Genomic DNA, 16,626 nt, shown 5'->3' with positions numbered 1-16,626 from the left:
TCAGGATAAATGAGTATAGAGAATCAAGGTTATTGATTCTCACAGTGGGAAATGGAGAGCTTTGGAACACAAACAGCTCTATTGCATCTTTATTTATTTAGCACCATCTGTGTGCATGGCACTTTCCAGAGAATGAGAAGACAGGCTCCTGCCCGGAGGGACTCACACTCTAAAAACAGGCAGGGGGGAGACATCAGAAGAAGAAGAGAGAAGTGGAGGCTGAAGTATACTGAGAAAGAATACAGAATTAATATATGAACATATGTATGTGGGTGGGCTGTTACAGAACCATCTGGGAATAAGTAAGGGCATTTGTATCTATGAAGTTTATTTTCTGAAAAAAGCCCAAAGCAAGAGCAGTATGACAGCAGCTGAATATGTACCTTAGGATCCCAGCCTCCCTCCACAGAGCTCAGAGCTCTGTATGTGGAATTTCCTCCATTTCATCTTCACAATCGATTTTGTGAGGTAGATGAGAAAGAGTGACTGGTTCAGAGTGAGGCAATGAGCTTCATTCCTGATCAGGAATTTGAACACAGGTCTCTGAAGGCCAAGCCTCACACACTATCCACTATACCACACTGTCTCTCAACTAAGCCTCTACTCAAAGAGCTTCCAAATTGTACTGTACAGTATCAGAAGACTTGGTGGGTTGCATATGATACTTAGAAAAGAAACAAACATTTGAGCAGCAGTATGTGCCTCTAAACATTTGCCCAAGTTTCTGTTTGCTTCTGATACTTTTCTTGACAACAGGAGACATGCTGGGTGTTCTCATTTGAATAGTATGCCAGAAGAAATGATCAGGTTACACCTGTTTAGGTTATACTGCCTAGGAAACCAGTGAACTCCATTTGCAAAGGTTGAGACTGTAAAACTGCCTCTCTGGGGAAATGAATCATTAATGTTTCATGGTACCAGAAACCTGCTGTGTTTTTTGAAAACCATCTGCTGCATTACAGGTACGTAAAATTTCCACTTACGAGAAAGTGTATTTATGTGTGTGTTTAAAATTGCATGTAAAACAGCTTTAACTATGGAAGCAGAACCAAAAACATAGTATTACAAAAATGTTTTCTGAAAACGTAAAAATTCTTACTAAGTAGAAGTCTAGTGGAAAAAGAGAAATGCTAGTCCATATTAGAGAACAATAACTGACTATCTATAATGGTTGCTTAAGTGGGATTTATTAAAGTTGGGATCTCACACACACGCACCCTGCCCTCTTGTAGTTTCTTGGTTTATTACCACATTTTCCCCGAGACTAAAAATGTTCTAAAAATCTACATCTAGAAAATCTTCTAAAAATGTTTTTGCTCTGGCTCAGGTGACACAATAACAAATTGTTCATCTGTCGCCTTGGGAATCCACCTAAATGCCACCAAAAGAGCATTTCTTTTCAGTATAGCAGACCTAAAGAAAAAAAGAAAAAGAAAAGTGATGTGAAATGGATATGAATGTATGTTAATGAGAATAATGATGTTCTGTGAAACCAGTTTGTTCATAACAGATGTGGGAAATGTGCAGTAAAATATATTATTTGCAGAAAGGTATAAATAGACAAAGCTAACTTTATAAAGGCTAATGCACCGAGGGAGCATATTTGCCAGATTCAGTATGGCCCTGGTCTTTGCCAGAGGGTTGGGGGGCGAGAAGGACCTGCATCTCCTGACAAGTAGCTTGTCCCCCTGCTCCTCCACCCCACTTTGCTGGATCCCTGTGGTAGCTTGGAGGAAAGACACTATCCACATAGAGCACTTGTTATTATCTATCTATCTATCTATCTACGTACAGTTCTCAATGGGCTCATTTCCATTTATGTCCAGGACAGAACAGATAGCTAGGGGAGAGGGGGCCCGTGTTCACCCCTCTCCCCAGTGGCCCCTCGAAGATAATGAAGCAAATAGGGAGGGGTGGAACTGAGGGGGCCCTCAGGAGCTGTGGGCCCAGGCTCTTTGAACCCATCCGCTCCTATTAGTTACACCCCTGGGACAGAAGCAGTCATGAAAACACCATTATTTTTCTTTCATAAAAAGAAACCACTGCACTCACAACCCACAGTTGTACTGCAACAACCTTACCTCAGGGGGGTTGCACCAGGCCCCATGCCAATCTTTTGGGAGGGATAATAGAAGAGAGAGAGAAGTGAGAGAGTTAGGAGGAAAGAATTAGGAGGACAGAGCCATCTAACTTGATAGGAAGAAAAGAGAGAGAATAGAAGAGTAAAAGGGAAAATAAGACAAACCATTTAAAGCAGATCCCATATTGTAGGCTGCTGTAAATATGGATCCTAGATCTGGACAGCTTCAAGGCTTCCATCATCAATCATCATCATCATCATCATCATTAATTCAATTTCTATACCGCCCTTCTAAAAATAGCTCAGGGCGATTTACACAGAGAAATAATAAATAAATAAGATGGATCCCTGTCCCCAAATGGCTCACAATCTAAAAGAAACATAAGTTAGACACGAGCAACAGTCACTGGAAGTATTGTGCTGGGGGTGAATGGGGGTGAATAGGGCCAGTTATTCTCCCCTTGTCATTGGCGTATCTAGGCAAAATAGTGCCTAGGGAAGCACTGAAATTGTGCCCCCTGTCCAAACCATTTCAGCCCCCTGTCTGCAAAGGTTCCCCCTCCCACTGCTGGCTTCTAGGGCCTCACAGGGACCATTTTAGCATGTGTCATGGCCATTAAAAAAAATTTTTTTAATGGCCGCTAAAAACAAAATGGCCACCACGCATGCTCAAATGGCCTCTGCGAGGCCTGGACTGGCCTAGGGCCTCACAGAGGCCATTTGAGCATGTGCAGTGGCCATTGTGTTTTCAGCAGCCATTTTTAATTTTTTTTGAATTTTATTAAATGGCACCCCCCCCTTCAAGTGGTACCCAGGGCACGTGCCCTGCCTGCCCCACCCTAGATATGCCCCTGCCCCTTGTTAAATGAAGAGAATCACCATGTTAAAAGGTGCCTCTTTGCCAAATTAGCAGGGATTATCATGGAGAGATTGTTTGTATTTTTAGTAGTTTAGAAGGGAACTTTGTGGATAGTGGACAGCTTTTCCTGCCAACATTTTATGGGGACAGGAGAAGTTGCATCTGCTGGTAGGGATGTGCACAAACCAGTTCAGCACTCCTTTTACAGAGCACCAAACTGCTTTGGTAGTCTGGCATTCAAGCTGGTTCGGAGGTGATGTAGGGGCTTTGAGGGGCAGCGAAGATGCTCTTACCCGCCCCACCACTTTCCCCCTGGCCACCAGTGCTCTCTCCAAAACTGCTGGTGCGGGGCTGCAGCATGCCTCTTTACAGCCCCAGTCAGCATCATTCTGGAAGTGGCTGGTGTGCCTGTGCATGGCGCACATGCACACACGCATTGGCCACTTCCAGTAAGATGCTGACCGGGTAGACAAGGAGGTACGCTGCAGCCCTGCGCCAACGGTTTTGGGGAGAGCACCGGCGGGGGGGGGAGTGGTGGGGTGGGTAAGAGCACCCTCTCTGCCCCTTAAAGCCCCTCCCCCGCACCTCCCAGGAGTGCACAAACCAATTCGTGCACATCCCTATCTGATGGAATTCTCCTTTTAATGAACCTAAAGGACAGGGGGAAACTAGGAATGAGCAATTTAGTAGCCAATCACACTGGAGTAGTCTCCTTAAAGTCCTCGTAATTCTCCTTAAATGGGACTTCACAATGTAAGTGATCATTAAAGGCCTCTAAAAAGATTACAAACTATTTGTGCCTGAAAGGATATTGCACTTCACAGGTACTTGGTTATTAAGTGGTGCCCATCTCTTCTCAAATGCAAATGTTAAATATTAACCAGATGGAACAATGCCATTGGTAACTATAAAAAAGATGGCTGGTTGAAGTTCTAACACACATGGTAGTGCTGGGTGGGCGGGGCAGGTTGTGTTTTCTCTGAAATATCACCTGGTATAGGCATATGAAACTCTATATCTCTTTTTAAACATTTATATCCCACTTTTTCCTCCAAGGAGCTCAGAGCACATGGTAATGTTTATCTTCGCAACAACCCTGTGAAGTAGGTTAGGCTGAGAGATACATGACTGGCCCAGAGTCACCCAATGAGTTTCATGGTTGAATGGGGATTCAAACTCGGGTCTTCCTGGTCCTAGTCCAACACTCTAACCACTGCACTCATGCATTCATTCATTTTGAGAGGAAGGGATTGATGTGTTGCTTTATAGGGAGAAAAGATCTGTTGGTGGTAGTGATTTCAAAATTTATGGAGAAGGAGACCCCTCAGCAGAACTCTGTCACATCACCTGATCTTATAAGTTGCTGTGTTGTGATTGTCTAGCATGTTCTTAGTATGTCCTAGAACATACAGGTTATCATACGAACGTACCCCTCCACTTAACCAGTGCTTCAGCCTTTTGCCAGCATACTAATACCGTAGGAGCCACTCCCTTTCTTGTCATGTTGCTGGGCCAAGAAAGAAAAAGATCCACCACATGCCCTGATGTGATATGCACACACACCCTGGGATGGCGCCAGTCTTCTACGCCATGAGCTGTACGTACTCGTGGCAAACACAACTACTCAGAATGTATGAGGCAGCTCTCAAAGTCACTTCCAAATGGCATATCTAAACTGCAGCCTAATCCTTCTTCCTCCACTTGCTAGCAGTGTCAGCTGTTGTGGAGCATTCAGCTGTGTGAACATTCATTGAGGGGATGGGGCTGTTGCTCAGAGTTAAAGCATGTGCTTGCATGCAGAAGGTCTTGGGTGCAATTCATGGCATCTCCAGGTAGGCCTGGAAAGACTTCTGTCTGGAACCTGGTGGAACTGCTACCAGCAGGGGCATAATGAGGCTGGAGTGGGCCCAGAGACAAAATTTTAAAATTGGCCCCTCGCTGATACACACACACTCACTTCACATGTGACTTGCCTCTGGGGGGCCCCTCGAGGCGTGGGGCCCCCCAGGCAGCCCCCCCCCTGCCTAATGGTAGTTACGCCCCTGGCTACCAGTCAGTGTAGGCAATACTGAGCTAGATGGGCCGATGGTCTGACTCAATAATATAAGGTAGCTTCCTGTGTCCTAAGCTTCTGGCACAGCATCTGACACTATGCATAGAATTTAACTTCCAGCATGCACTGGCAAAAGTGTTGAAAAAAGTGTTTTTCCCCACACTTGGCAAACTGTGTTGAAAGCCACATCCTGCATGTTTTATAGCTGCTTCCCTCACAAACACAAAGTAATCTTATATAGATTTAATTAAGAGTTTATTCAAAAACAACTCCATTTTCTCCTTCTCCTTTTCCTTCCTGACTCCACCTCCAACACTCTCTACAGGATCCCCACTGGGACAAACTTCTAAACAACAAAACATAAAAGATACTGGATAGAGTACAACACTGCATATGGTGGTAGGTGCACATGACTACTCCACTTTGGACTAGGATTTGCCACATAAAGTGGTCTCAAACTCTTTCCTTTGGCTACTGTTCCATACACAATGGCCCAGTGAACAGGCTCCTTATTTCCAGCAATCCACAGCTTTAGGTCAACAGATGCATCTGGACTAGTTTTCTTGTCACTGTTCATTTCACTTTGATTTTGTCTGAGTTCCCTCAGCCTGGAGCTGGTATATGTAGGTTTTCCTCACAGCCACCAGCCAGCCACCCCAGATGTTTGTGTGAATGAGATGTGCCGCGAACTCAGCATAATCTTGACAAATATCATAGTTCAAAATGTAATAACAACATCAAAAATCAACACCACCACATACCACCACACAGAGTCTTATGTGTCAGAGAGACCTTATTAGAGAAACCTCATTATGCAAACATAAATAAATATCACAGCACCACCAAATTGTTGTGGGCTGTACACATTCCTTTTCTTTGCAAAACCGGTAAGAAAATCCCAAGCAAACAATAATAAACTATTTTTTAAATCTCTGCTCTGTCTTGGAAAAGTGGAAGGGGACAAGAAGGGAAGGAAGTGCTGAAATCAAATGTTTGCTAGCAAAGATGAGATTATTTTCCATTATCATTGTATTGGAAGTTTCTTTTCTAGGCTCAAGAGTATATGCTGTTTAGTGATGATCAGAATGAGCAGTCTTGTTAAGCAGTCCCTGGCTGTTGTGTTAGTATAGCTCTTTTCTTCTACGAGACACATTGATTAAAACTCTTTTTGTCCCAGTATCAGATTGTTGTTAAAAGCAACAAGTCGAAGAGCTTCTTCCTATGTGCACAGGGCTCTGGAAAGCTCTCCACATGGAAACAACTTTATTTGCAGGGCTGAGAAGATGAGTAGAGTAAAAGGAGGGAGAGTGTGGGATCTGGGGACATCTGCGTTCCTGGGTTGTTTACACAGATGGTGGATGTTCTCATCACAGCTCAGTGACAGTTGCTTGCAGAGGATGAACAAGCAAAACAAAAATTTCCATACTGCATAGAACATGCTGTGGAACCACCTACAGAAACTGGTGAAGCACTGGCTCACTGGTAAATTGTCCCAAATTAAGCAACTGGGTTTGTCATGGCATTGATTGATTTAGCACGTTTATATATTTAGCATTTCCATTTGAGAGCCAGTGTGTTGGAGTGGTTAGTGTGGCAGACTAGGGAGATCTGGGTTCCAATACCTGCTCAGCCATGAAACATACTAAATGTCTTTGGGCCTGTCAGGAACCCACTCTGACACCCCACTTAAGTCCAGGGAGGTGATTTGTTTTTATATTGTTTTATAACTACTTAGTCTCCAGGTTCTGGGAATTTATTCAGTTTTTACTTTCTTTCACTGACACTATATGATTACTTATTACTCTGCTCTCAGTACTCAACACCTTGGTTATATAGCCTCACAAGCACAGAATAAGCAAATATGTTCACTGTATAAATGAAACAAAACTTGAGGTGTAGAACAAAAACCAGAATAAGTTTATTGTTTACAACTGATTGGAATAAAGATCTCTCTGCAAGGCAGGGCACATAAACTTCTCTACAAAGTTGCAAAGTACATCATCTGTTTAACTGTCTCAGAGTGGTTTTTCTTCTTCTTCTTGATAACATGTAACATTGAGGGAGGTGATGAAACTGCGACAAAGGTATATAAAACTTGGTTTGCAGACTTAGTGAATCAGCTCAGACAGGAGGTTTCACTTCTGGGCACCTTTCACATTCAAGGTCCGTCCCCCGCCCGCCCCCCAGGCTTAACACTCCCCACTGCCAGTTCCATAGTCTTCACACATTCACCAATCAAGTCTCACACAACCCCCTGAACAATCTCTCCGCTATGCTCTGTCCAACACCTCTCACTCCTAACAATCAGCTCCAACTACTCCCTCCAACTCTAACACTGACTCCAACTGTCTTCTCCTAACCAACTATCCTAATTTAAATCCCCCCCCCAACATTCCATGCTTAGTTACTATGGCAACACACAGTCTCACACACTCACTCCTCAGCGCCTATATGTATTTTCCATCACAGGGCCAGTCTCTCTTTCAAATATCTATGCTATATAGTTTACATACAATTTCTAAAAGGATTATGCCATATTTTTGGACTGTCTTCCTCTGCTAGTGCATGGTATAATAACTGAATATAAAGCCCACCTTCTAAACCAGGGCTGCACAATTATGTCCCTCCAGCAGTTGTTGGACTATGATTCCCATCATCCCCAGTCAAGTGTCCAATAGTCAGGAATGATGGGAGTTGTAGTTCAACATCTGCAGCAGGGCTGAAGTTGTGCAACCCTGTTCTAACCCACACGCCTGGGAACACAGGAAACTGACTTATCTTAAGTCAGAACATTGGCTCAGCACCTGAGCTCAAGATTGGCAGGCAGCACTTCTCCAGGTATCATACAGGGACCTTTCCAAGCTCTATCTGGAACTGCCCAGAATTGAACCTGAGACCTTCTGCAAGCAAAGGATGTGCTCCACCACTCAGCTGCCCTTCCCTTGAATCCTAGGTGTGCAGAGGCTTCTTGTAATGATGATTCAGTTGCGAGGGAAGTGATTCAACACAGACTCAAAGATGATATATATATATATCAACACAAACATGCATTTGAACCGGATGCTGTTAATGTAGGATGGAAATTAACGGAATACAGAAGATAAACTGAATGCTTATTCTAGCAAATGTAGCTTTTCCATTTTCATTAGGGACTGATTTAATTTCACATTTAAAAATGTCCCAAGGCTTTTTACATGTTTCTGGGTATGGTGTTGAAATAAGTTAGGCTCAAATTCAGTCTTGTTTTTCTGACTACTACTGATCAGCTCTCAGACATTTTTGCAGTTCTTCTGGGGTTTTGTTTTTAAAGTCAAAATTATCTGATTATCTGTCGTCTCTGAGGTTGAAGAATGCTTGAAACTTAGACCAATCATTCTCATCATAGAAGCTTGAGATTTTGCATAATCTCTGCTTTAACTTGTACCATCTGAATGGCTGTGTTGAAGATTTTGAATAGTTATAAAAGCCACTATTTAAGAGGGGGGCGGCGGGGGTGGGAGGAAGGTAGGATTATACTTTGTACATTGCATTTCATGATACAAGATTGGGCATGGAATGGTCATCTTTTATGATGACACAAGATCATGCTGGTGGTGATGAAGCAGTACTATCTAGTGAGAAAACAGTGCCATCTGACAGCCAAAAAGTAGAATTGCAAGTTCTACATTGTAGGCATTTACAGTGCAATCATCAGTACATTTACTCAGAAGTAAGTTTTCACTCAGTTCACATGGACTTACTCCCACAGTAAATTGTGCCAGGACTGCAGCCTAATAAAACAATCATGCAATCCCATCCAATATAATCAACACTGCATTTTACTCGTTAAAGCAGAAGCTTCAGAGTAATAATAATAATATTATAATAATAATTCAATTTCTATACCACCCTTCCAAAAATGGCTCAGGGTGGTTTAGACAGAGAAACAATAAATAAATAAGATGGCTCCCTGTCCCCAAAGGGCTCACAATCTAAAAAGAAATATCAGATAGACACCAGCAACAGTCACTGGAGGTACTGTTCTGGGGGTTGATAGGGCCAGTTATTCTCCCCCTTCTAAATAAAGAGAATCACCATGGTAAAAGGTGCCTCTTTGCCAAGTTAGCAGGGGTAATGAGAATTTCATTCCACTAGTACCTACAGGTTAATTATTTGGGTGTGTGTGTGTGTATATATGTGTGTGTGTTTGTGTGTATTTACTCACGTACTTACATATTTGGACATTTTGATCTATACTATAACTGTTAGGACACTTAAGCCTTTAACTTAGTATGTTTGTATACAAATGAATAGGTCCAGGGAGACCTGAGTTCAAATCCACACTCAGCTATGAAACTCACTGGGTGACTCTGGATCAGTCGCTTATCTCTCAGCCTAACCTCCCTGACAGGGTTGTTGTCATGATAAACAGAACAATGCACACTGCTCTGGGCTCCTTGGAGGAAGAGTGGAATACAAACACAGTAAATAAATAAAAATAATAATATATTTTACACCGTCAAGCTGGCTCAAATTCTTAGCATTGATGCTGGATGAGCATCAATTCTCCACTTCTAATATCCAAAGGAACTGGCTTTTGCTAATGTAGTGCAAACCAAAGGGAAGTGTTGAATCTCACCCTGGGAACTGGGGATGAACTGGGCCCCTTTAAAATTACTACCAGGAAACAGCAGCATAGGATGGGCCCTGGGGCCAGGGAACAGCTTTTAGGATGTTCCTAAAACATCTCAGAAGCTGAGAGGATGTTCCTTTCAGCTTCTCTCCCTCTCCCACCTTAAAAAAAGAAACTCTTGTACGGCAGTACTGTGCACAGAGAAAGCCTGCACAGCAACTGCGATGAGTGATTCTATCTAGTATGGTGCTTAGGACTAGGTGTAGTATTAGTGCAAGGATTTATTCCTTCATGCAGAATATACATGACACCCTTGGTAATTGTGGCCTCTCGGAGCAATATATACGATCGTTAAATTATGATCAGGCAAAAAAGATCATTTACACAGAAGGTAAGAGACATAGAAAAGCAGAGTGATCTTAGCCTGATTGCTTCCAGATATAATTATCCCAGTTTTTCAAATTACCCGAGGCCAGCTGCATACCTAACACATTTGCCTACACCTGGGCTGAGAAGGGTCTTCTCTCAGGCCCGTTTTAATGTCCTCCCTTCAGCTGTGTTGGGGGGCAGATTTCGAGGGATCCCCTTGGAGGAATGTATGTGCCCATGTGGAGCTGCCGAGGTGGAAACAAACATTAACACATACCTTGTTTAACTGCCCTTTCTATGATATTGCCCGTTCCATTCAGATCACCCCCTATCAAAAGAAACATTTGGATTGGTCTGAGGAACATTTTATTTATTTTTTAGGAGAAAGGCATGAAGAAGTTACTCATAGGATTGCTTGCTTTTGCTCGGAGGCATGTAAAATAAGGTGTCTGCAACTGGTTTTTAAATTTTTACTTATTGTATTGTACTGTATGCTCTTTGCTGTAGTGTTTATTTGGTCGTTGACAGTAAATAAATGAGTTCATTCCTTCATGCTGATACGGAGAGCCCTTCTCTAGGCTGGAAGCTAGCTACTGCATTTGCCCATAACTTTAAAATACTGATAATGAAAAGAGTTCTTGCTAGGTAAGGGATCATTTGCCATTATTTCCCATTTCCTGCTGAACAGCATATCTTGCAAGTAGAGATTGGTAGGGCTAGAAGAGCATCTTTAAGTAAACCATATTATATTCAGTAAACTATAAAAGAGCATCTTTAAGTAAACCATAACATCTTCTCTGTGTTTCTCACCCTAGATCAGCATACTGTTGTAACAAATGTCTCACTAAATCCTTGGCAAGTCTGATTGCTAAACTGTCTGTTTGGCCTAAGCAAAGACTTGAAAACATTTTGATAGACAACAGGCTTGGAAATAATTCTAAGGGCTCACAAGAATTAATTGGTGACTATGTTGTTGTTGTTATTGTTATTGTTGTTGTTGTTTACACAGTCAGGCAGGTGTTATTGACTGGTTTGTTTTATCCAGACAGCGAGTCCTTCCCAAGGACCTGGGATGGCTGAATTTTATTATCAGTGTTGTTGCTGTTGTTATAAATATCGTCGCAGAATATAGGCTGTTCCCAGTAAAGTTGCTTTTTGTAATTGGTGGTTTGTAATTGATGGTGATTTGTAATTCTATAATTGTGATTTGTAATTTTATAATTGATTACAAATTTTATTTGTAATTGTAATTTTGTAATTGATGGTGATTTCTGTGGCCCCTATGGTGCTGAGGTGCTCTTCAAGTAGTTTTGGAATTGCACCTAGGGTGCCAATTACCACTGGGATTATTTTGGTCTTCTTCTGCCAAAGCCTTTCAATTTCAATTTGTAGATCTTTGTATTTTGTGATTTTTTCTATTTCTTTTTCTTCTATTCTGCTATCCCCTGGTATTGCTATGTCAATTATTTTAACTTGTTTTTCTTTCTTCTCAACTACAGTTATATCTGGTGTATTGTGTGGCAGATGTTTGTCTGTTTGTAGTCAGAAGTCCCATAATAATTTTTCATCTTCGTTTTCTACAACTTTTTCAATTTCATGGTCTCACCAATGTTTGGCTACAGGTAGCTTGTATTTTTTGCAGATGTTCCAGTGTATCATCCCTGCTACCTTGTCATGCCTTTGTTTGTAGTCAGTCTGTGCGATCTTTTTACGACAGCTTATTAGGTGGTCCATGGTTTCATCTGCTTCCTTACAAAGGCGGCACTTGCTGTTTGTTGTTGACTTTTCTACTTTTGCTCTTATTGCATTTGTTCTTAGTGCCTGTTCTTGTGCAGCCAGTATTAAACTCTCTGTTTCTTTCTTCAATTTGCCATTCTTAAGCCATTGCCAGGTCTTGGTGATGTCTGATTTTCCACTTATATTGTGTAAATATTGAGCATGCAGTGGCTTATTTTTCCATTTTTCTGCTCGGTTCTTGACTTGTTCTTTCTTGTAGGCCTGCTTTGTTTCATTGGTGTTGAATAGTTTCTCATTATTGACCATTTGAAGTGCATCTTCTTCTCTGTCCTTGATATATTCTTCAAGGCCTCTTTTCTCCTCCTCTGCTGTTTGATGGACTTGCAGTATTCCTCTTCCACCTGAGCTGCGAGGGAGATATAGCCTATCTACATCACTGCGGGGGTGCATAGCATGATTGATGGTCATTATTTTCCTGGTCTTACGATCTAGCGTCTCTAGCTGTGCCTGGATCCAGTCTATTATTCCTGCAGTGTATCTGATAACAGCTATAGCCCAGGTGTTTATGGCTTGTATGGTGTTCCCGCCATTGAGTTTGGACTTGAGGATTTTTCTAACTCTCCTGATGTATTCACTTCCAATTTTTCTCTTAACTTCAGTGTGTGCAATGTTATCAGCCTGGAGAATGCCCAAGTATTTGTAATGTTCTTTCTCTTCCAGGTTCTTGATGTTGCTTCCATTGGGCAGTTCTATTCCTTCTGTTTTTGTTATTTTCCCTCTGTTCATTATTAATGCATCACACTTGTCTAGTCCAAATAATAACAATAATAATAATTATTATTATTTCTATACCACCCTTCCAAAAATGGTTCACGGTGGCTTACACAGAGGAATAATAAATAAGTAAGATGGATCCCTGTCCCCAAAGGGCTCACAATCTAAAAGAAACATAAGATAGACACCAGCAACAGTCACTGGAGGTACTTTGCTGGAGGTAGATAGAGCCAGTTACTCTCCCCCTGCTAAATATATAATTTATATAAATATATAAGCAGGGGTAGGACCAGATAAAATTCTAATTGGATTAATTAAAAATGTCAGTTGCTCAGTTACTCAAAGGGACAATTCTTAGGTGACAGGAGTAATGTGGCTGTTGCTCTCTGTTCCCCATGGTTCCATCCCATCTCCATCCAGAAATGTTTAACAGAAGCAAACACATGGGATGGGCTGACAACACGGTTACTTCATTAATCTACCCTAGGTTCAAGCATTACAGCAGCTGCTTGGGACAGAACCATGGGGAAAGAGAACCCATACTGTTCCTGAAATGGAAGAACTGACAGGATTAGATAAGCCTTTTTTATTCTATATTATTTCTTAGGGGATAGTAATGTATTGTACTGTACCCCACTTAGGATACAAGAATCTCTCTTTGTACTCTGAACTCCAACAGCTAATGGGAAGTCAAAACAGTTGTGTTATTTCCAATTTGCATATAGGAAGATAACCAATAGAAATAATTTGAACTCAGATTCAACATTCCACCCCTCTGGCAAGCCCAATTATTTCTAAATTGGTTCAGTTATCACTTTATGGTTCAACCAGTTATGCAATTCAGACTGCATATCCTGTCCCGTCCTCAAAAAGAGGGCAGTTTCATAGCTGATATTTAATTTTATTTATTTATTTATTTATTTGCTTGCAGCTCTTTGTCCTGCCTGAAGCAGAAACAATGAGCTGGGGATTCCTCCGAGATATCCTAAGTGGCGTGAATAAATATTCAACTGGAATTGGTAGGATTTGGCTGGCTATCGTATTTATATTCCGCCTGCTTGTCTACGTGGTGGCAGCAGAACAAGTCTGGAAGGATGAACAGAAGGAATTTGAGTGTAACATTAGACAACCTGGCTGTGAAAATGTGTGCTTTGATCACTTCTTTCCAGTCTCCCAAGTAAGGCTTTGGGCCTTGCAACTGATCATGGTCTCCACCCCATCACTTCTTGTTGTTCTCCATGTTGCTTACCGAGAAAACAGAGAAAAGAGATACAAAAAGAAGCTGTATAAGAAGCCAGGAAGCATGGATGGAGGATTGCTCTGCACCTATCTCATCAGCCTCCTTTCCAAAACTGGGTTTGAAATTGGTTTCCTCTTTCTGTTTTACAAGCTGTATGGTGGCTTCAATGTGCCCCGCCTTGTGAAATGCGACATGAGTCCCTGCCCCAATACTGTTGACTGCTACATAGCCAAGCCCACTGAGAAGAAAGTCTTCCTGTATATTGTGTTGGTGACATCCTGCCTGTGTATTGTCTTAAATGTCATTGAATTCAGCTATTTGATTTTAAAATATACCATCAAATGTTGTTTAAGGAGACACCCAAAGTCTGATCGAGATGCCAAATATGGACACAAAAACTTGAATTCTATGAATCACAATGGAACAACCTTGCACCATGGCAATGATTTAGCCACTGACATTGAGATCCAAGAAGAAAATAAAAGAAGCCTGCCCATCACTCTGCAGGAGGAATAAAAGTACTGTTCCATGATGTTAAATAAAATGCATTTTAATAATCTTTTAAATCTATGTTCGGATTAGTCAAAGCCAGCCTGAGGATTTTAACCAGTAGAAAAAACATTTTATCTTCTACCACACATGAAATTATGCAAGTTGTTCATGGAGTTTAATAAAGATGCAAAAACTGACATTTTCTTTGAGCTGTTGTATAAATCCTGATGTTCCTGCTAATAAATATTGAAAAGAACAAGCAGTCACTGGGCATGTTTTGATATAATTCATTAGAAAAAGAGAAGTCTGTTTTACTGTCTTGAAGATTTTTTCAAGCCAAAGAAAAACAATGCTTCCCCATTAGGGCAACCCTGCCTGTGGTGGACCATAGTCATTTAAAGCTGTCAGTGTTCAGCAACTACTCACTGGCTTTTTGTACTGTGTGCAGGAAATCCACCGGTCAGGATTCTCAGGTCCATCACCTACCAGATCTACAGAGACTACAGCAACAGAGACTTCCATAGTTTGACCTATGCCCTCTGCTTCCTGCTGACTTATGTGAGGACATTGATAGGACTAGTCAAAACAAGTTTCATGACAAGCTCCAGCATCAATCAAAACTTGTTCCCTTCTGCTCATAATTTCAAACCCTTTGCATTTTCTAGCAGAAATCAGTGGATAACCATACACATTTACAGATAACAAGAGACCATTATACTGAGAGTCACTATACTAGCTATGGCTTACTTGTTATCATTATTCCTAAGGGTACAGAGAAAAATGGAGAATTATTTGCTAAAGTCTCTCACCATGTTCAGGCTCACAGTCCCAAATGATGTGTTTGGAATCAAATAAGAATGTTGGTGGAAATGTAATTTTTATCTTGTAATGTAGCTGCACAGTTTGACTGTTACAGAATTTTGGAGTGGGGTTTTTGGGGGGGTGTTTTTGTTTTTGTTTTAATGACACTGCCTTTGGCATTGAGGAAGTCTTCTCTGTGAAACGCGGACAGTGGCTCTAGAGAAGGACTGAGAGCTCTATGGAGTAAAATAATGTTATCTATGGATCATGAGATACTATATTCAGGCCTACTTCCATTTGTAAGTTTTAAAACTAAATGTAGCCATGTTTACAGATTTTTCTTCACATTTTAAAAACCCAAGCACATGTACCAACTCATTCTCATGTGATATCTACTAGAAACTACCACCAGAATTTTGTGTGCTGCATGCTTGGCTCCATTTGACTTCCACTTTCAGGTTTATTAGCATAAATACATTGGCCAATCTTTTGAAAACTGACTCGTTTCCATCTCATTTCCCTATGGAATCTCTCTCTCTCTCTCTCATCTGCTTGCATATACCTGTTCACCAACAGCTACCTCTTCTCTTTCAGTTTACCCTACAGTATTTCACAATCCATCAGAAGTGTCTTAAACGTTAGGTCTCCTCTCCTTCACACCTAGTTTTGTACACCCAAAGTAGCTGGTGACTATGGAGGTTTCCATCTTTTTGCTTACTAAGTGCTGGTCATGATCATACAATTATACATGGCATAGGACAATTGGATGCAGAGATGCTTTTCTCTCTTTTTTTCATAATATTAAAACTTGGGGTCAGCTTATGAAATTGCTTGGTTGTGGATTCTGGACACGCAAAAGAGTTCCTCACACTTTGCACAATCAATTTATTAGATATGCAGTTGTAAGACATGGTGATGACCTCCAGTTTAAAAAGAAGATTCAAAAAGATTAATTAAAGAGATGCTTATCAATCGCTGCTGGCCACAATGGTTATCTGGATCTGCATAGTTAGAGGCCATGCCACTGAAAACCATTTGCTGTGGAGCAACAGCAGGAGGGGCTAGACTGTGCAAGCACTGCGTGTAGACTTCTCAGAGGGAGATCTGGTGGGCCACTGTGGAAAGCGGGGTACTGGATTAGATGGCCCTTTGGCCCGATCCACTAAGGCTCTTCTTCTGTTCTTATGATTGCATACTATCAAGTGATTTTTGTCATCTTAAAAAAAAGTGCTACCCTTCACCCAAAAGAAAAGCAGCCACGATTGCCCTGATGAGCTGCAGCTGTGTGGGGGCTGTTCCAGCTGCAATGCAACAGAAGTCCACGTGAGAAGTGGGATCTGGCGGCCTTTTGGCTTAAAAAGGGACCAGGGCTAGCCGGAGGTGCAGCCACTGGCACAGGCTGCCAAAGGGGGTGGGTTTGAGGGCTGGGGCCAACTTATTGTTCAGGATTGTTGGAAGGAAGAGTCCTGCTCACTTCATAGTTTTTAGTTAGGCTTGATACAGGTGTGTGTCTTGGGTTGAACAGAGATGGGGGGGGCGACAACCCTGGGGCAGCTACACCAGTTGTGGTAATTGACAAAGGTATGGCGTTGGTAGGCCAGTGGGTCAT

The 16,626-nt window shown here is 41.7% G+C and overlaps 1 protein-coding gene across 1 annotated transcript; it reads left to right on the top strand.

Moving 5' to 3' along the window:
• Positions 1-352: 352 nt before the first annotated feature.
• On the top strand, positions 353-15,557 carry GJB7 (gap junction protein beta 7). The gene is made up of 2 exons (XM_053289747.1): positions 353-962; positions 13,416-15,557. The coding sequence occupies exon 2, from the start codon at positions 13,443-13,445 to the stop codon at positions 14,238-14,240; it is 798 nt and encodes a 265-aa protein (XP_053145722.1). The 5' UTR covers positions 353-962; positions 13,416-13,442; the 3' UTR covers positions 14,241-15,557.
• The last annotated feature ends 1,069 nt before the right edge of the window (positions 15,558-16,626 follow it).

The sequence above is a fragment of the Hemicordylus capensis genome, chromosome 1, assembly GCF_027244095.1.
Source record: "Hemicordylus capensis ecotype Gifberg chromosome 1, rHemCap1.1.pri, whole genome shotgun sequence".
Taxonomy (NCBI): Eukaryota; Metazoa; Chordata; class Lepidosauria; order Squamata; family Cordylidae; genus Hemicordylus; species Hemicordylus capensis.
Note: the sequence above shows the minus strand (reverse complement) of the source record. Positions and strands in the feature narration are given on the sequence as shown.